General features: G+C 42.7%; 3 protein-coding genes and 1 pseudogene across 4 annotated transcripts; all 4 read right to left on the bottom strand.

The window, feature by feature from the left end:
• Positions 1 to 1216: 1216 nt before the first annotated feature.
• On the bottom strand, positions 1217 to 4407 carry LOC306743620 (tubulin alpha chain-like). The gene is made up of 4 exons (XM_079226153.1): positions 4318 to 4407; positions 2588 to 2810; positions 2354 to 2502; positions 1217 to 2261 (listed from the first exon to the last, which is right to left on the bottom strand). The coding sequence occupies exons 1-4, from the start codon at positions 4318 to 4320 to the stop codon at positions 1284 to 1286; spliced, it is 1353 nt and encodes a 450-aa protein (XP_079082279.1). The 5' UTR covers positions 4321 to 4407; the 3' UTR covers positions 1217 to 1283.
• Positions 4408 to 7451: 3044 nt separating this feature from the next.
• Positions 7452 to 9112, bottom strand: LOC306743660 (tubulin alpha chain-like). The gene is made up of 3 exons (XM_079226195.1): positions 8905 to 9112; positions 8587 to 8735; positions 7452 to 8476 (listed from the first exon to the last, which is right to left on the bottom strand). The coding sequence occupies exons 1-3, from the start codon at positions 9023 to 9025 to the stop codon at positions 7496 to 7498; spliced, it is 1251 nt and encodes a 416-aa protein (XP_079082321.1). The 5' UTR covers positions 9026 to 9112; the 3' UTR covers positions 7452 to 7495.
• Positions 9113 to 12193: 3081 nt separating this feature from the next.
• On the bottom strand, positions 12194 to 13716 carry LOC306743433 (tubulin alpha chain-like; the record flags this gene model as incomplete). The annotated part of the gene is made up of 3 exons (XM_079225940.1): positions 13524 to 13716; positions 13284 to 13432; positions 12194 to 13171 (listed from the first exon to the last, which is right to left on the bottom strand). Exons 1-3 carry the CDS (start codon positions 13699 to 13701, stop codon positions 12194 to 12196), a joined length of 1305 nt encoding a protein of 434 aa, XP_079082066.1. The 5' UTR covers positions 13702 to 13716.
• Positions 13717 to 16560: 2844 nt separating this feature from the next.
• On the bottom strand, positions 16561 to 18599 carry LOC306743957 (tubulin alpha chain-like; annotated as a pseudogene). The gene is made up of 3 exons: positions 18344 to 18599; positions 18043 to 18191; positions 16561 to 17540 (listed from the first exon to the last, which is right to left on the bottom strand). The product of its transcript is annotated as a tubulin alpha chain-like (transcript).
• Positions 18600 to 19915: the final 1316 nt, after the last annotated feature.

Genomic DNA, 19915 nt, shown 5'->3' with positions numbered 1-19915 from the left:
TGTAGAACAGTGTCCACTCTGTTCCACCCTGCATTACATTTAAGGCCCGTTATGCTTAAAAGCCAAATAAGACTTACAACTTTTGTACGCATGAGGGCACTTTGTGTGTATGTGTCTGTTTTTGTATCGTTTTGAAGTGCACATCTTTTCAGCAAAATATTGTCAGAGGCAAATATGCAACCCTAAATGTATTTATTTCCCAAAAGGAGTCAGATAAACCTATGATTGTGAGATGGAGGAAAAAAATGAATCTTAACTCCATGTCTTACATTGAGTGGAGCACTCTACAAGTGCTGTTTTATGTTTCTCCCATGTCCTTTCAGGAGTGTAATATGTGGCTTTATAAAAGAAAAAAGCTTTTTAGCTGACATTCGTTTTGCCTTTGTGTTTGCAGATTAACTCAGACCACAGTTTGTGCATCGTTTATGCAAAAAAGGAAAATTTACAATAAATTAGTTTTAATAACTGGTGTATTCAGAATATACTTTTACCCATTAGTTTATCCCTAAAATAAACACAAAATCCAGTTGAAAGACAATGGAAAGTGCAATAAAATTATATTTTCATAGGCCACTGTAGACAGCATTGCATTTTGTCTGCTTTTGTGCATTTTAATTAAATAGCATTTCTTAATTTGAATAAATGCATTTGTAGCTAAACCTGGTCAAAATAAAACTGAAACCAAATAAAAATATTTTACAATAGTTGTGAATGTGTTCACTTACCCCCCACCCCCCCAAACACCCAGATTATATTGCCTCTAAATTTTGGCTTTATAAATTATCCAGATTTATTCCATTCATTATTAAGTCTGGTAGAAGAACTATACTCTCTTATAAACACTCCTGTCTGCGTGCATGAGACACCCTATCCCTCCCGTCGGTGATAGTGAATGCCACACCCCAATATAAAAAAAAGATTGGTTCATATAAATAACTAATTACTTGCAATGAATAGATGTGACTTTTAAAATAGCATACTGAAAACGTTGGATGATGTAAAAGTAATCTACTAGTTTGACTACCTGCAAAAATTACTAAATGCATTTATTTGCCGTTGACAGTTCTGTTGAACACCACTGCCCCCATGTGACGCAAGTGAGCAAGATCTCTCTAATCAAACTATTTAAAAGCAAAGTCACCATCAAATGTGTTGGTAAATCATCTTAGATACATTATGTTTAACTTGAAAGTGTGCATAAAGAGAAAACAATTAGTCCAGACAAACAAACTTTTATTTCTTGACAATAATGTGCCACATCAATAAAGGGAATGCATGCCTGTTTAATATTCTTCTCCTTCCTCCTCGTCGTCTCCTACACTATCAGCTCCAACTTCCTCATAATCCTTCTCCAGAGCTGCCATGTCCTCTCTGGCCTCAGAGAACTCTCCCTCCTCCATACCCTCACCCACATACCAGTGAACAAAGGCACGCTTAGCGTACATCAGATCAAACTTGTGGTCAAGTCGAGCCCAGGCCTCTGCAATAGCAGTGGTGTTGCTCAGCATGCACACAGCCCTCTGGACCTTGGCCAGGTCTCCACCAGGAACTACAGTGGGCGGCTGGTAGTTGATGCCAACCTTGAAACCAGTGGGGCACCAGTCCACAAACTGGATGGAGCGCTTGGTTTTAATGGTGGCAATGGCAGCATTCACATCTTTGGGCACCACATCACCACGGTACAAAAGGCAGCAAGCCATGTATTTGCCATGGCGAGGGTCACATTTTACCAATTGATTAGCTGGCTCAAAGCAGGCGTTAGTGATTTCTGACACTGTTAACTGCTCATGGTAAGCTTTCTCAGCGGAAATCACGGGGGCATATGTGGCCAGAGGGAAGTGGATACGGGGATATGGCACCAAGTTGGTCTGGAACTCTGTCAGATCAACATTAAGGGCGCCATCGAAACGAAGGGAAGCAGTGATGGAGGATACAATCTGACTGATCAACCTGTTCAGGTTGGTGTAAGAGGGACGCTCGATATCGAGGTTCCTACGGCAAATATCGTAGATGGCCTCGTTATCGACCATGAAGGCACAGTCAGAGTGCTCCAGGGTGGTGTGGGTGGTCAGGATGGCGTTGTAGGGCTCCACCACAGCGGTGGACACCTGGGGAGCTGGGTAGATAGAGAACTCCAGCTTGGACTTCTTGCCGTAATCGACAGACAGACGCTCCATCAGCAGAGAGGTGAAACCAGAGCCGGTGCCACCTCCAAAGCTGTGGAAAACCAGGAAGCCCTGAAGGCCGGTGCACTGGTCAGACTGAGGGAAGAGAGGGAGAGACAGTGATTAAATACAAGATACAGTTATGCAATTTAAATTTAAGAATTGTTTCTCGGACATCATGTACCCACCAGTTTGCGGATCCTGTCCAGCACTATATCGATGATCTCCTTGCCGATGGTGTAGTGCCCGCGGGCGTAATTGTTGGCCGCATCCTCCTTACCAGTGATCAGCTGCTCAGGGTGGAACAGCTGGCGGTAAGTCCCACTGCGCACCTCATCTGAAGAGACATTTTTTGTCAGTTGTCACAAGTTACATTTTAATTTTCCTTAAATTAAGGTTTGGCCAGAAGTGATGATAATTACCGATGACCGTGGGCTCCAGGTCCACAAAAACTGCTCTGGGAACGTGCTTTCCGGCTCCAGTCTCACTGAAGAAGGTGTTGAAGGAATCGTCTCCTCCGCCAATGGTCTTGCCACTGGGCATCTGTCCGTCCGGCTGGATCCCATGTTCCAAGCAGTAAAGCTCCCAGCAGGCATTGCCAATCTGGACGCCAGCCTGTCCAACGTGGATGGAGATACACTCACGCTGTGGAAAGAGGGGGGGGGGGACGACAATTATTATAATACTTAATAAAAAAAAAAAATTTAAAAAAAAGTGTACCAATTGTTGCTCATTTTAACCAATGAAGGCCACTCCTCATATTTCAAAGGACTGCTCTGAGATAATGTAAGCTTTAAAAAAGGAGGGGAAACAGGCTTTTGTAAAGAACAAAATAGGCTCGTTCGAGATGAGCCAGTTCTGCGCAGAATCGATCGGCGGCAATCGGCGCGCAATGCATGCCGGTTAGATTTGTGTCCGACTTGCTCCCGACTTGCTCTGACGTCATGTACACGTGGTCAACGATACTCTCACGAGACTAAGCCGACCGTCGATTTCAGAGGCAGTGGCTCTCCCGACTGCTTGGCCCAGTGCATGATGGGAAACGCCTGGCTCTCGCCACATCAGAGAGCTGATTGGCTCTTAGATCTGACAGCAAACACCACGTGTTGTAGAAAATTCGTATTTTATGTTTAGTTGGAATACTTAATGCTGGATTATTGACTATTAGTCTCATGTTTGATCTAAAAACATGTATTGTGTGGTTGTTAATACAAAATCGTATTTATACAACACACATCAAAACTACTAGTAATGCATTTCACAGGCAGACATCAAAAGACCAAAGGATGCAGCTACACACTCATTTTTACATAAATATATATTCATAAAACACGTATAATAAATCCAAACGTGATCTGTAAACTACAAGTAAACAAAAGTTCGGAACTAACAGGAAGTACTTTTTTCTGTGACTTCCTGCGTATACACAGCTGACAGCTGACAACTGTCCAACTTTATCGCAGTTTTTTGTCAACGCCTCCTGCTGCGGCCGCCTGCTCTCGTCTGGATTCCAGGCGAGGCGCAGCTCTAACGAACGAGCCTATTACCAGACTAAAATCACCTGGCGCACAGCCATTGGCCCTCTGAACAGAAAGCCATTTGAAATGCACACATACACAAAAGAAAGCCAGACTTTCTCCAGACTTGAGAAAAAAACATTTTCCCCATCATCAGTCTGTGGTGAACCTTGGCAAACACAGCTGTAGTTAGCCTTAACATCTAAGCTCAAACATGAAAGACTTTGAGTGAATGGGTTTTGTATGAAAAGCCTGTGGGCGCGGTTTCATCAAAGGCCAGACCTCTTCAAACAGGCGGTAAAAAATAAAGAGTTTCAGGCTGAAAGCACGCTGACCTGCAGTAACTGGGTCAATTTGAGGACATGAAAACGTGAAACAGGCAGAACTTGAATGTGGGTCAAGCCCATTTGAGTTACAAAAAGATGGAGCCACATTAGTTAAATTACCCAGTTAAGACCAGGTTTAGTCTACCGTTCTCATTACATTTTTGTTTGACTGTAGACAGATTGTGTTACTTCTTTAACATTGATAACGGTGGGTTATCTAGGATGCCACGTGATGACATAGCGCTATTTCCAGAGCGTTGAATGCGGTTGAATTAATACACATATACAACAAAATGTTTCCTCACTCACCATGTCCTCGGGAATATGTATGAAGTCTGTATGAGTTTGGATTCAGAAGATGACAAAGGCGAAGTTATTTCTCACAGCAAGGGCGTTATGTGTCCAGTGTGAGAAGTAAGTAACTGATATTTTTCTTCCCTAGGCGGGGCTATATATACGGTCTTACCCGGTGAAAAAAGGCTGAGGAATCCGATTGGTCGAAGGTCACGTGATCCCGTTTCCTATTGGTTAAATTGAACAGTCATATGCGCAAAGAGCTACGCAGTAAAAATGCCTGAATGCACCAAGTGTTGTCTGCAGAGATCATTGGTTCACGTAGAACAGAAACGCCCACTAACGGTTTTGTCTCTTCGTGTCAATCAAATCAGTGGCCTTACGTCGGTTCTACGCATGATTTAACAAACCGTTGGACCTTATCTGTAAACGTTGTTCCGTTATATGTGACTTTGATTAAACAAGCGGGGCAAACTAACCCGACTAATTGCTTAGTGTTATATTTAGATCAGTAATGTGTACCAACTAGCTTAACAAGCTAGCTTCTAGCAAGCAATCAGCATCCATTGATGCTATAAATGTAATACTGTCCTCACATAGATAACTATTGATCAGCGTCATAACATATGAATGAAGCTCATCTGGGTTTGTTGTCTGCTTTCATTGTGTGTGTGTGTGCTCTCCCGATGAAGTATGTCGGTTCCATGGATGTAACAATGGGCTTTGTGTAAGACCACAGATGAGACAAGTGGTAGCATTATCTAGCTGGCGCACCCTGTCTCTCTCCCCACTCCTCCGCCACTGGGTGCGTCTCCACCTGCTCTCCCGCTGTAAGGTACCACATTTGTTCGGTCTACTCGATCCGCGAAATAGTCTCCCGGTGTCATGGAGTGAACGGGACGGGGCAGAGCCAGCTGTGTATGAGCAGCTGCAGTGAAGTTAAAACGGCGAAGCACCAACAACCAGAGAGAGAGAAGCACAAAGCGAGCAGAGTTATCAGAAATTGAACAGATTATTGATGTCAGTTAATTCTCACTGTGGGAAATTGTGGAAGAACGGGATGTTTAATTAACTCTCTCGGTCGTACTGCACCCTAGATACGGACATGAATCGCAAAGTGAAAATCTACGAATGAACGGTTCTAGTCTGCCTCAAATTTAACTCAACAAAAGATGCTGTTTATTGGGAAATTTCAAAAGAAGAAAAAGTAGGCGTTCCCGTATCACACGAGCCAATCAAAGTGTTCGTCTTTGCCTTAATACCATGGGAAGTAGACGTAATCATCGTCATGTCACCCATTGGTTTGTGGGCTGCCGTGATGAAGCTTCGAGTTCTGCGATTTCGCCGTCGCCATCTTGGAACAAGGCAGTCGCCATCTTGGCTTTATTGAATTTGATGAACGGAAGTAACCATATTTGGAATGTGGAGAAGTGACGTAGAATTGCCGGTACGGCTCTGGTTGCATCACAGCCCTGCCAAGCACAGCAATCCCGCCCTAAAGCATGGTATAAACAAGTCATAGTATAGAGACTACATAGTATAGGAGGTCGAAAAAAGTAAAACAAGTCATAGTATGTGAAAACAATATTTTTTTTTAAGTCACAGTATAACATGTCAAAAAAAAAATAAAGTAGTAGACAATAGTATGTGGGAATAATATTTAAAAAGTCATAGTATGCCAAAAAAATATAAGTCATAAAAAAACTATTCAAAAAAGTGTCTAACATTACAAAGTATGCGAGAGCATACTGATGATGGCATTGTCATAACTGGATGACTCCCGTCAGTAATGAACGTTTTTTGTATTACCTTGCACCCTGACTGTTAGCATTTCAGTTTTACAGAGAGATGTATATAGACTTTGAGCCAGTCATCTCTCTTTGATGGTCTTGATTACGTAGGTCATACTCAATGCAGATTATTATACGGTAACAGACGACAGAGAAAACATCTCCACTCTGACACTCATGATAACTGTGTCTTTATTAATGTAAGTAGTAGTTTAACACCATTAAATCAACTATTTTAAGTGCATTTTTATTGTAATGTTCGGTACAAACTCTCCGGACAAAACTCCGTCAGCTGTTAAAGCGACTAACAGCTGATCAGATGTGATCCGCTGTCAGTCGGTCGCAGTCATCAGAAACCTACGTCGCTTCACGTGACGCTTCAGAGGAAAGGACGTCTCATGTCTATTTAAACATATTTCCTCGCGTCTTCTCTCCGCGCTTGGTTGAGGGAAACGGGGATGCAATGTAGAGACTTGGGACGTACCCTGTGATAGACTGTTCATGCAGGAAGTGTCGTGTGACAGGTAAGAGTGACATCTCTCTCTCTCTCTCTCTCTCTGATTGGCTATTCGTGTAGCCCATTTCTTTTTATTGATTGGCTGGGGATTCGGGGGAGACGTGCTTGATTCCTCCATGGTGAGGGCAGCGCGACCAGGTCATGTTTGCGCGCTGCGGCACATTAAATAGCCTAGAGTTTTTTTTTTTAGCGTGAGAAATACGATGTGTGGCGGGAGGGCGTGACTTACGACCCAAATGCGTGACAGTCACGCTCAATGCGTGACACTTGAGAGCCCTGGTCTTGAGTAACGTAGGAACGCGCGTTACTGAGGTCTAGTAAAGTAGTGTAGTTACCAACATTTTGAGTGTAACGCGTTACTTTACTTCGTTACCTATAATAGTAGTAACGTTACTGTAATCCGTTTCTTTGTAACTCGTTGCCCCCAACACTGGTCATATCACAGGATCATTGTTGAATTGAGATGGTTTCATAACCAGTTAAAAGTTCTTCACAGTAACTTAAAGTGAACGTTTAGATTTCAGTTTTAAGAAGTGATATTGAACAAGTTAGATAACATGGCCATTAGTATCTTTAATCGACCGGTACTAATAAAGTCTCTATAAAGACATATTGCAGACAATACTGCAGCATCTTGGGACTTTAACGAAATAACTTGCAGCCCATGTATTGGGCAGTGTAACTGTTCCCCTAAAACTGTACAAACCAGTTTGATAATGACCTAGATGGCATCATGCTTTTAGCAATAGTGACAACTAGACAGAAAAACAATCTGCACTATTAAAATGTCCAACAGTATTTCTGCCCTTTGGAAGGCATTTATAAAAGACAGGAACCAAATGGTCAAGTAACAAACTTTATTTCTGATGTTAAAGAAAACACTGTTTTAATACTCCTCTCCATCCTCATCCGCCTCATCTCCCACACTATCAGCTCCAACTTCCTCATAATCCTTCTCCAGAGCTGCCATGTCCTCTCTGGCCTCAGAGAACTCTCCCTCCTCCATACCCTCACCCACATACCAGTGAACAAAGGCACGCTTAGCGTACATGAGATCAAACTTATGGTCAAGCCGAGCCCAGGCCTCTGCAATAGCAGTGGTGTTGCTCAGCATGCACACAGCCCTCTGGACCTTGGCCAGGTCTCCACCAGGAACTACAGTGGGCGGCTGGTAGTTGATGCCAACCTTGAAACCAGTGGGGCACCAGTCCACAAACTGGATGGAGCGCTTTGTTTTAATGTTGGCAATGGCAGCATTCACATCTTTGGGCACCACATCACCACGGAACAAAAGGCAGCAAGCCATGTATTTACCATGGCGAGGGTCACATTTTACAAATTGATTTGCTGGTTCAAAGCAGGCATTGGTGATTTCTGACACCGTTAACTGCTCATGGCAAGCTTTCTCAGCAGAGATGACGGGGGCATAGGTGGCCAGAGGGAAGTGGATACGGGGATATGGCACCAAGTTGGTCTGGAACTCTGTCAGATCAACATTAAGGGCACCATCGAAACGAAGGGAAGCAGTGATGGAGGACACGATCTGACTGATCAACCTGTTAAGGTTGCTGTAAGAGGGACGCTCGATATCGAGATTCCTACGGCAGATATCGTAGATGGCCTCGTTATCGACCATGAAGGCACAGTCAGAGTGATCCAGGGTGGTGTGGGTGGTCAGGATGGCGTTGTAGGGCTCCACCACAGCGGTGGACACCTGGGGAGCTGGGTAGACTGAGAACTCCAGCTTGGACTTCTTGCCGTAGTCGACAGACAGACGCTCCATCAGCAGAGATGTGAAACCAGAGCCGGTGCCACCTCCAAAGCTGTGGAAAACCAAGAAGCCCTGAAGGCCGGTGCACTGGTCCGACTGAGGGACGAGAGGGAGAGACAATGATTACATATGAGCTACAGTCATGCCATTTACTTAAATATCTGAAATAAAAAAAAATAGATCCCTCCTGACATCATGTTACCCACCAGTTTGCGGATCCTGTCCAGCACTATGTCGATGATCTCTTTGCCGATGGTGTAGTGTCCACGGGCGTAATTGTTGGCAGCATCTTCCTTACCAGTGATCAGCTGCTCAGGGTGGAACAGCTGGCGGTAAGTCCCACTGCGCACCTCATCTGAAGAGACAGTTTCAAATTAGAACTTACTTCTAGGGTTTGACTTGATGAAATAATTGCTATTGAGATATGTCATCTTTATTAACAACTTTTTACCAATAACAGTGGGCTACAGGTTTAACTTTTAATTTGCGTAAATTAATGTTAATCCAGAAGTGACGACACTTACCGATAACAGTGGGCTCCAGGTCCACAAAAACTGCTCTGGGGACGTGCTTTCCGGCTCCAGTCTCACTGAAGAAGGTGTTGTAGGAATCGTCTCCTCCTCCGGTGGACTTCCCACTGGGCATCTGTCCGTCCGGCTGGATCCCATGTTCCAGGCAGTAAAGCTCCCAGCAGGCATTGCCAATCTGGACACCGGCTTGACCGACGTGCACTGAGATACACTCACGCTGGAGGGAGGACAACCATTTGTAACTTTTACCATTAAATATTTCCTTGCATCTACATGTTTTAACTATATCCAATTAGATGCTTGAGACCACCACATGTTGAAGAGGGCTAAAAAAAATTGGAGGGGTGGAGGTAGAAAAAAAAAAACCTTTATTAAACCAACCAGATACGACAACATCGTGAACTAGTAATCTGACATTATGCACATTTATTTAATAAATCAGTTAAGAAAAATGACTGATTATCTACAAAATGTGATTAAAACCGAATCATCTCATCTTGAAGATATGCATAATATAAAATAGGGTTGCACCGATTTATCGGCCAAATATTCTTGTCCACTGCCATCGGCCAATCTGCAAACCTGGCGATGAAAGGGGCCGATGTACGCATGTTGCATCAATTTAGGGCCCGCAAACTGTGGTCTTGGTTATTTGTAGTCTGTTTCGGGCAACAGTAACGAGAGAAAAAAAAAACACTGAGGGACCGACTTTGACATAAAGACATGTGGCGTGCGGCCTATGCACGTGCAGTTTGTTTACATACAAAGTCGACGATGTGGAGGATCTTCTCAGTGAAAGATCAGCGACGAATACGTCGGATGAAATGTTAAAAAGTTCGGTAATGAACATTAGCTAGGGCCGAAAAACACCTTAAATGTAAAAAAAATAATTGATGAAATGAGGGCTGTAAGCCTCGTTAAATCATAAGAAAACACCCCATCGTTCAACTCACCATGTTTCCTGAAGATGTGGGTAAAGAGGTGGAAATAAGAATGAAGAGGGCGATTAACTCTCACAGCTGCGTTTCAATGAGTGCTCCGTGAGACGCTATCACGAATGGCATCGCTGCTATGCCTTTTATACTCGACTTCCTGGATGTAGACAGCGGTTGAATCCGATTGGTCGAGAGTCAAAGGAGCTGCTTTCCTATTGGTTAAACAAAACCGCTCCCCTAAAGTTGGTACTGATAGGTCAGCGATGTCAGCTGTTCAGCATCGGCTTCCCTCGGTAGGACCAGAGGCTGCCTTCAGTGTAACATACGCAGCAATCCTATTCTTTTTGGAAAATGAGGTAATCAATTCTGTGTGGTGTAATCCATATTACCTAACTAGCTGACAGTAAACTTTGAACCAGAAGGAAAAACGTTTAAAACAGATTTGATTAATTACTCTTTTGTTTTGCTGTATTTACACAGTATCTTAAATAAGTCTATTATAGATATAGTTATTTCAGATCGGCCGTTTCATATGCTATAATCAAAACGTTTATTTTTGTCTTTTTTTTAACCAACAGTGGTGGAAGAAGTACTCAGCAGTGGTGGAGTGTAACTAAGTGCATATACTCAAGTAGTGTACTTAAGTATGAAGAACTAAAGCTATAGCATAAATAACCAACGCAAGAAAACTAAATACATTAAATAATAGGAAGAAACGTGTAAATTAAATTCTCAATTTACAAATAAATGTGCAGGTTAATTTGAAAATGGAAAAATATGCATACAAATAAACATTTTGACAAATTATTTATTTAGCTATCAATTTATTTTTACACTTAAGTACAGTTCTAGGATACTATATACTGCTACTACACTGCAAGTCAAAGGCATTCGTCATGAAAGCTACCGTGTTCTTTTTTTAGTTTCTTGTCAAATCTTGTAGTAATGACGTTTATTTTAACTGGAAAAGAAAAACATGCTTTGTGATATTCTCTCAATAGTTTATTATATTTGACATCCATATAAATTACTTTGGCACATGGTTTGTTATACTTCACATCCTATTTCTAGTGATCAGTATGAAGCCTTGGTCCTTCTATGAGGTGCTAAACTATTGAAATATATATATATATATTAGTTGTTTTAACTTATAATGCTGGAGTAAAAACAGCTCTTTAAAGGACTTGAGGTATATGGATCAAGATCAAAGATTTTATATATTATTTGACATTGTTTGTCTATCAAGTTAGTAGCATAATCTGGATGATTTCACATTTAGTATGGACATTTCTTCCCAGACAGCTCTCACAGAGCACAAAACCCACCTTAAATTGGTGTGGAGTTCAAACATCTGTTGAACACCACTGTCCCCAAGTGACAAAAGTTATTGGAGCAGCACAATCTTTTCAGTCAAGATATATGTGAAAACCAAATGAATAAACAACCCATTTTAGGCAGTCAAGTTAAAGCTACTACAAAGATCTTTCATTTTGAGTTGACGCTTGTGTTTCCGCCTTCAACCGATATCAGCTGGGATCGGCACCAGGCCCTCTATGACCCTGAATAGGATCAGCGGTTACAGATAAAGGATGATTTTGTGTTCCTGTGGATGAAAGCAGTGGTATTTCTTAGTACCAGACTCTTTTTAGGAAATGTCATTTAGCTGCAGCAGGGTCCGACTGTCTGCCACGCTCAGTGGTGGCTCTACCATGCCACCACTCTCCAAAGCAGGCCCAGCAAAACAACCTGGGTCTCCAGTTGCAAGGTGTCAGTGCTGAATTTGATAGTTTCATGCAAAATCAGAACCCGGTGGCACCACTTAAAAGCAAAAAATAATAATCTAGAAATAGACAGTATTCTCTTTCAAGGTATTGTTAATACTTCAAAGGTCATATTACGGCATCAGTGTTAAATTGGGAACGTTTCATAACCAGTTCCTCTAACAGTATCTTAAAGTAAATGTTTAAAAGTGCTTTAGATTTGTTTTAAAAAGTGATGGATATTGTTTTTGATTAAGAACACGTTAGATAACATGGCCATTAGACAGGTACCAATACCTCGTCTTTATAAAAGACCTGATATTGCAGGTCAGACGGCAGCGTCTGAGACTTGACTAAATAACTTGAGTCACATGTCTGGGGAAAAGTAACCGGTTCCCCTAAAACTGTACAAACCAGTTTGATAATGACCTAGATGGCAACATGCATTGAGCAAGTGACAATTAAAGAGAAAAATCAATCTGCACTCTACTAAACAGTACTTCTGCCCTTTAGACAGAGTATAAAAGACAGGAACCTTGTAGTCACGTAACAAACTTTATTTCAGATGTTATTGAAAACACCGTTTTATTACTCCTCTCCATCCTCATCTACCTCATCTCCCAAACTATCAGCTCCAACTTCCTCATAATCCTTCTCCAGAGCTGCCATGTCCTCTCTGGCCTCAGAGAACTCTCCCTCCTCCATACCCTCACCCACATACCAGTGAACAAAGGCACGCTTAGCGTACATCAGATCAAACTTGTGGTCAAGCCGAGCCCAGGCCTCTGCAATAGCAGTGGTGTTGCTCAGCATGCACAACGCCCTCTGGACCTTGGCCAGGTCTCCACCAGGAACTACAGTGGGCGGCTGGTAGTTGATGCCAACCTTGAAACCAGTGGGGCACCAGTCCACAAACTGGATGGAGCGCTTGGTTTTGATGGCGGCAATGGCAGCATTCACATCTTTGGGCACCACATCACCACGGTACAAAAGGCAGCAAGCCATGTATTTACCATGGCGAGGGTCACATTTCACAAATTGATTAGCTGGTTCAAAGCAGGAGTTAGTGATTTCTGACACCGTTAACTGCTCATGGTAAGCTTTCTCAGCAGAGATGACAGGGGCATAGGTGGTCAGAGGGAAGTGGATACGGGGATATGGCACCAAGTTGGTCTGGAACTCTGTCAGATCAACATTAAGGGCGCCATCGAAACGAAGGGAAGCAGTGATGGAGGACACAATCTGACTGATCAATCTGTTCAAGTTGCTGTAAGAGGGACGCTCGATGTCAAGGTTCTTGCAGCAGATATCAAAGATGGCCTCGTTATCGACCATGAAGGCACAGTCAGAGTGCTCCAGGGTGGTGTGGGTGGTCAGGATGGCGTTGTAGGGCTCCACCACAGCGGTGGACACCTGGGGAGCTGGGTAGACGGAGAACTCCAACTTGGACTTCTTGCCGTAGTCGACAGACAGACGCTCCATCAGCAGAGATGTGAAACCAGAGCCGGTGCCACCTCCAAAGCTGTGGAAAACCAGGAAGCCCTGAAGGCCGGTGCACTGGTCCGACTGAGGGACGAGAGGGAGAGACAGTGATTACATATGAGATACAGTCATGCCATTTAATTAAATATCTGAAATCAAAATTAAAGAAATAGACCCCTCCTGACATGTTACCCACCAGTTTGCGGATCCTGTCCAGCACTATGTCGATGATCTCTTTGCCGATGGTGTAGTGTCCACGGGCGTAATTGTTGGCGGCATCTTCCTTACCAGTGATCAGCTGCTCAGGGTGGAACAGCTGGCGGTAAGTCCCACTGCGCACCTCATCTGAAGAGACAGTTTCAAATTAGAACTTAAGGGTTTGACGTGATGAAATAATTGCTATTGAGATATGGCATCTATATTAATGACAGTTTACCAATGACCGTGGGCTCCAGGTCCACAAAAATGGCTCTGGGGACGTGCTTTCCGGCTCCAGTCTCACTAAAGAAGGTGTTGTAGGAATCGCCTCCTCCGGTGGACTTCCCACTGGGCATCTGTCCGTCCGGCTGGATCCCATGTTCCAGGCAGTAAAGCTCCCAGCAGGAATTGCCCATCTGGACTCCGGCTTGGCCGACGTGCACTGAGATACACTCACGCTGGAGGACAACAACTTGTAACTTTGACCATTAAATATTTTCTTTCATCTACATGTTTTAACCATGTCTAAGTAGATGCTTGAGATCACCACATGTTGAAGACAGCTCAAAAAGTTGGAGGGGTAGAGGTAGAGAAAGACCCTTTATTAAAGCAACCAGATACCACAACATTGTGACCTAGTAGTCGGATATATTATGCACATGCATTTAATAAATCAGTTAGTTAAGACAAGTAGCTGATCTACAAAATGTGACTAAGACAGAATAATCATCTCATCTTGAGAATATGTTTAATATAAAATAGGGTTCCAGATATCGGCATCAGCTGATAATCGCCTTGTCCACTGCCATCGACCAATCTGCAAACCAGATGTTGTGTTGCATCAATTTAGGGCCCGCAAACTGTGGTCTTGATTATTTGTGGTCGGTCTTGGACAATAACGAGAAGAAACCACTGACGGGACAGATTTTAGCATAAAGACTGCGGCTTGCGACCTATATGCACGTGTAGGTCGTTTACATACAAAGTCGACAGATAAATGTTAAAAAGTTCGGAAATGAACATTAGCTAGTGCCAATAAACGTTGAAATGAGGGCAGTGAGCCTGGTTAAATCATAAGAAAACATCCCATCTTTCAACTCACCATGTTTCCTGAAGCTGTGTCTAAAGAGGTGGAATGAAGGCTGATTAACTCTCACAGCTGCTTTCAATAAGTGCTGCGTGAGACGCTGTCGCGGACGTTCGGTCTGCGAGGCAATTTATACTCACCTTCCTGGATGTGGACAGTGGTTGAATCCGATTGGTCGAGAGTCACAAGAGTTGCTTTACTATTGATCAAACGAAACCACTCTACACAGGTGTTACTGATAGTTAAATCATGTCAGCTGTTTTCCATCGCTTTCTTTCTGATTTCAAAATGGTAAGAACATGTACAAAAGTAGGAGCATTAAAATATACCAAAAGTAATATAACTTACAATGCAAAATGGCCCATTTGAGAAAAATATAGATTATATCAAGGGATTATAATTATTGATGCATTCATGTGTTCATTATTTAGTCGATAATGTTGCAGCTGATAAAGGTGGAGCTAATTTTAGCCACACAATCTAATTAGTCATTAGTCATTGTTTATTTTGTTTCCATAGAATTAAGAACATTTTAATACAATGTAAACGTTATTTAAATTGCTCAAGATTAACATTTTAATATTTTACTTTTGTAAAAGTACAAACGTATTAGCATTTAAATACACTTAAATTCCCAAAAGTAATCATTCATTATGCAGAATGACTCATTTTAGAATACAATAGGCTATTATTATTTGATTGAATGAGTAAGGCAAGGCAAGTGTATTTGTATAGCACATTTCAACAAGGAGATTTAAAGTGCTTCACATAAAACCATTAAAAGCATCAAGACATAATGCACAAGAAAACAAGATTTAAAAACAGTTAAGAGCATTCATTTTAAAACATAAGTGGTTACAGATAATGAACGATTTTGCGTTCCTGTGGATGAAAGCATTGGCATTTCTTAGTACCAGACTCCTTTTACTGCAGCAGGGTCTGACAGTCTGCCATGCTCAGTGCTGGTTCTACCGTGCCACCCCTCCCTACAGCGGAACCAGCAATACAACCTGGGTCTCCAGTTGCAAGGTGTCAGTGCTGGCAAACAGTGGGGACTGGCAGGGTGAAGCTCTGTTACCTCTGGAGTTTGTGCTGAAGGAGTTTCTGGTGAATTTGCATAGTTTCATATAAAAATCAGAAACCAGTGGCACCACTTAAAAGCATAAATTATAACCAGTCTTCGCTTTCAAGGTCTTGTTTATACTGCAAAGGTCATATCACAGCATCAGTGTTAAATTGAGACAGTTTCATAACCAGTTAACAGTTTATCTAACAGTAACTTAAAGTAAACATTTAGCGGTTTAGATTCAGTTAAAAAAAAAAAGTTTTTAATTGAGAACAGGTTAGATAGCATGGCCACTAGTATCTTTATTAAACCGGTACCAATACCTCGTCTTTATAAAAGACCTGATATTGCAGGTAAGACTGCAGCATCTTGGGACTTTAACTAACTTGAGTCACATGTCTGGGGAAAGAAACCGGTTCCCCTAAAACTGTACAAATCAATTTTGATGATTGCATCATGCATTTAGCAATAGTGACAATTAAAGATAAAATCAATCTGCACTCTAACAGTACTTCTGCCCTTTGGAAGGAGTGTATAAAAGACAGGAAACTAGTAGTCAATTAACAAACTTTATTTCTGACGTTAATGAAGAATGTTTTATTGCTCCTCTCCTTCCTCATCCACCTCATCTCCCACACCATCAGCGCCAACTTTCTCATAATCCTTCTCCAAAACTGGCATGTCCTCAGAGAACTCTGCCTCCTCCATACCCTGTGAACAGAGACACCCGATCCCTCCCTTGGGCGATAATGAATGCCACACCAATATTATAAAAAAAAAACCTGGGTTCTTCTCATATAAAGACCTAATTACACTCAATGAATAGATGAGAGAATGTTAGCTTACTGAGAACATTGGATAATGTAAAAGTAATCTCGTAGTTTAACGACTACAAAATGTATTCATTTGCCGTTGACAGTTCTGTTGAACAACACTACCCCCATGTGACGCAAGATCTCTCTAGTGAAACCATTTATAAGCAAAGTCACCATCAAATGTGTTACCAGTTTTAAATACATCACGTTTAACTTGAAAGGGTGCATGAAGAGAAAACAATTAGTCCAGAGAAACAAGCTTTTATTTTTAGACAATGTGCCACATATCAATAAAGGGAATGCATGCCTGTTTAATATTCTTCTCCTTCCTCCTCGTCGTCTCCTACACCATCAGCTCCAACTTCCTCATAATCCTTCTCCAGAGCTGCCATGTCCTCTCTGGCCTCAGAGAACTCTCCCTCCTCCATACCCTCACCCACATACCAGTGAACAAAGGCACGCTTAGCGTACATCAGATCAAACTTGTGGTCAAGTCGAGCCCAGGCCTCTGCAATAGCAGTGGTGTTGCTCAGCATGCACACAGCCCTCTGGACCTTGGCCAGGTCTCCACCAGGAACTACAGTGGGCGGCTGGTAGTTGATGCCAACCTTGAAACCAGTGGGGCACCAGTCCACAAACTGGATGGAGCGCTTGGTTTTGATGGCGGCAATGGCAGCATTCACATCTTTGGGCACCACATCACCACGGTACAAAAGGCAGCAAGCCATGTATTTGCCGTGGCGAGGGTCACATTTTACCAATTGATTAGCTGGCTCAAAGCAGGAGTTAGTGATTTCTGACACTGATAGCTGCTCATGGCAAGCTTTCTCAGCAGAGATGACGGGGGCATAGGTGGCCAGAGGGAAGTGGATACGGGGATATGGCACCAAGTTGGTCTGGAACTCTGTCAGATCAACATTAAGGGCACCATCGAAACGAAGGGAAGCAGTGATTGAGGATACGATCTGACTGATCAACCTGTTAAGGTTGCTGTAAGAGGGACGTTCGATAGAGTTTCTTGCAACAGATATCAAAGATGGCCTCGTTGTCGACCATGAAGGCACAGTCAGAGTGATCCAGGGTGGTGTGGGTGGTCAGGATGGCGTTGTAGGGCTCCACCACAGCGGTGGACACCTGGGGAGCTGGGTAGACTGAGAACTCCAGCTTGGACTTCTTGCCGTAGTCGACAGACAGACGCTCCATCAGCAGAGAGGTGAAACCAGAGCCAGTGCCACCTCCAAAGCTGTGGAAAACCAGGAAGCCCTGAAGGCCGGTGCACTGGTCCGACTGAGGGAAGAGAGGGCAAAAATAAGATTACATAAGAGTTTAAGATATGGCCCAAATCTTCTATCCCAATGTAGGTAGTGTCATATCTCAATAATGGTATAGCAGGGTAATTAAATATTGGCCTCACCTGTATCCAGCTAAGCAAACGGAGAAAGCAGATTTAATATATTTTAAAAAGAAACGCTGAAAAATACATTTGGTCTGAGTCAATAGCCTGCATTACCTCAATGACTATTATATCATTGGCCCCCATCGTTATGCTGTAAGCAGCATTATTGAAATTACAGTCACAACCAGTATTGGGCTTGAGGCAGAAATCAGTGACATCTAAGAACCTGGACAAAGTACAACAAAATATCCTGCGTGCATAGATACTAATAGCAATAAGTCAAATGATTTTTTTTACCCTGAATTAATAATGTCCTCATATCAACTTTTCAGAATTAGTTTCCCACTTTCAGCAATATCAGGAAGGCGCTTCTCCTGCTTTGCATTTACCAACCAGTTTGCGGATCCTGTCCAGCACCAGTTCAATGACCTCTTTGCCGATGGTGTAGTGTCCACGGGCGTAATTGTTGGCAGCATCCTCCTTACCAGTGATCAGCTGCTCAGGGTGGAACAGCTGGCGGTAAGTCCCACTGCGCACCTCATCTGAAGAGACGGTTTCAAATTAGAACTTACTTAAGGGTTTGACTTGGTCATTAATATAGATGCCATATCTCAATAGCAATTATTTCTACTGATGGCAGTGGGCTCCAGGTTTCACTTTTAATTAATGTTTAGCTAGAAGTGATGACACTTACCGATGACAGTGGGCTCCAGGTCCACAAAAACTGCTCTGGGGACGTGCTTTCCGGCTCCAGTCTCACTAAAGAAGGTGTTGTAGGAATCGTCTCCTCCTCCGGTGGACTTTTCATTGGGCATCTGTCCGTCCGGCTGGATCCCATGTTCCAAGAAGTAAAGCTCCTAGCAGGAATTGCCAATCTGGACGCCGGCTTGGCCGACGTGCACTGAGATACACTCACGCTGGAGAGGACAACAATTTGTAACTTTTACCATTAAATATTTCCTTTCATCTAAATTTTGTAACCATGTCCAAGTAGACCACCACATGTTGACGACAGCTCAAAAATTGGAGGGGTGGAGGTAGAGAAAGACCCTTTATTAAAGCAACCAGATACCACAACATTGTGGCCTAGTAGTCTGACATATTATGCACATTTATTTAATAAATCAGTTAATTAAGACAAATAGCTGATCTACAAAATTTGATTAAGACAGAATAATGATCTCATCTTGAGAATATGTTTAATATAAATAGGGTTGCACCGATTTATCGGCATCAGCCGATAATCGCCTTGTCGCCTGCCATCGACCAATCTGCAAGCCAGATGATGAAAGTGGCCGATGTATGCATGTTGCATCAATTTAGGGCCCGCAAACTGTTGTCTTGGTTATTTGTAGTCGTTCTTGGACAACAATAACGAGAAGAAACCACTGACAGGACAGGTTTTAGCATAAAGACTGGCGTGCGACCTATATGGTCTGTGTACATTTTGTTAGTTTGTTTTATGGTTCATTCGGAAAACGGAAATACCCTTGTTTCTTCGATTTGTTTGAAACCAAAAACGGGAAAAAGAGAAAACCAAACTCGAAATAAGAGCCGATTTTGTTTTTGCAAATCCTTCTTTCCATGTTAAAATAAAAGCCAAGAATAGACGCTTATTTACAGTCTTTTATGATGCAAACACATAGCAGTGTAATGTTAGAAGAAAACGCAATAAACCTGGGTATGTTAACAGTAGTGACTACAGGGTCCCCCGTTCGTGGTTCAACTAAGTCGATCAAATGTCCTATTATCCAGCTTAAATTACCCCGATGATTGACGTCAGGCTTTCTGTTTCTCAAAGGCTGATCCCCGCTCAAACAAACAGTCTTGTTAATTCAAACCAGACGTTAGTCATCAGGATAATTGCGTGTGCCAGTCCTACTACACAAGGGGGAAGAGTCGATCACTGAAAGCATGATGTTCTAACAGTACAATGGCTAATAAACTCAGCCTCTTTTTTTTCCTCCACTGATGAGCAGGAGATGATCATGAACGCATATGAGGAAGTCAAGACCATGATCATGGCAAAGTCTAATGCTGCGGTCACACCAAAAGCGTTGTGAATATTCACAACGCTTTTGGTGTGACCGCAGCCACGATGGCTAGACATAAGCGTGGCAAAATATCAGACAAATTAAATACGTAAGCGTTGGGCAAATGTAGGGGCTAATGTTAAGTGCGTCATCACCCCAATCAATCAGATTAATATTTCTTTAAATGTGCTTGCTGGCAGTAGGCTTCATGGAATGCATTATCGAAAATAATG

Source organism: Taurulus bubalis, assembly GCF_910589615.1.
Source record: "Taurulus bubalis genome assembly, chromosome: 11".
Classification (NCBI taxonomy): Eukaryota; Metazoa; Chordata; class Actinopteri; order Perciformes; family Cottidae; genus Taurulus; species Taurulus bubalis.
This window is presented reverse-complemented; position numbering and strand designations above follow the sequence as displayed.

Bases quoted from the DNA above. Each gene is read 5' to 3' on its own strand.
- LOC306743660 (XM_079226195.1), bottom strand. From the start codon at position 9,025: ATGCCCAGTGGGAAGTCCACCGGAGGAGGAGACGATTCCTACAACACC. The intron at 8,736-8,904 runs GTAAGTGTCGTC...CTGTCTCTTCAG, and splicing joins CCTGGAGCCCACTGTTATCG to ATGAGGTGCGCAGTGGGACT. The intron at 8,477-8,586 runs GTGGGTAACATG...CTCGTCCCTCAG, and splicing joins TGGACAGGATCCGCAAACTG to TCGGACCAGTGCACCGGCCT.
- LOC306743620 (XM_079226153.1), bottom strand. The intron at 2,503-2,587 runs GTAATTATCATC...ATGTCTCTTCAG, and splicing joins CCTGGAGCCCACGGTCATCG to ATGAGGTGCGCAGTGGGACT. The intron at 2,262-2,353 runs GTGGGTACATGA...CTCTTCCCTCAG, and splicing joins TGGACAGGATCCGCAAACTG to TCTGACCAGTGCACCGGCCT.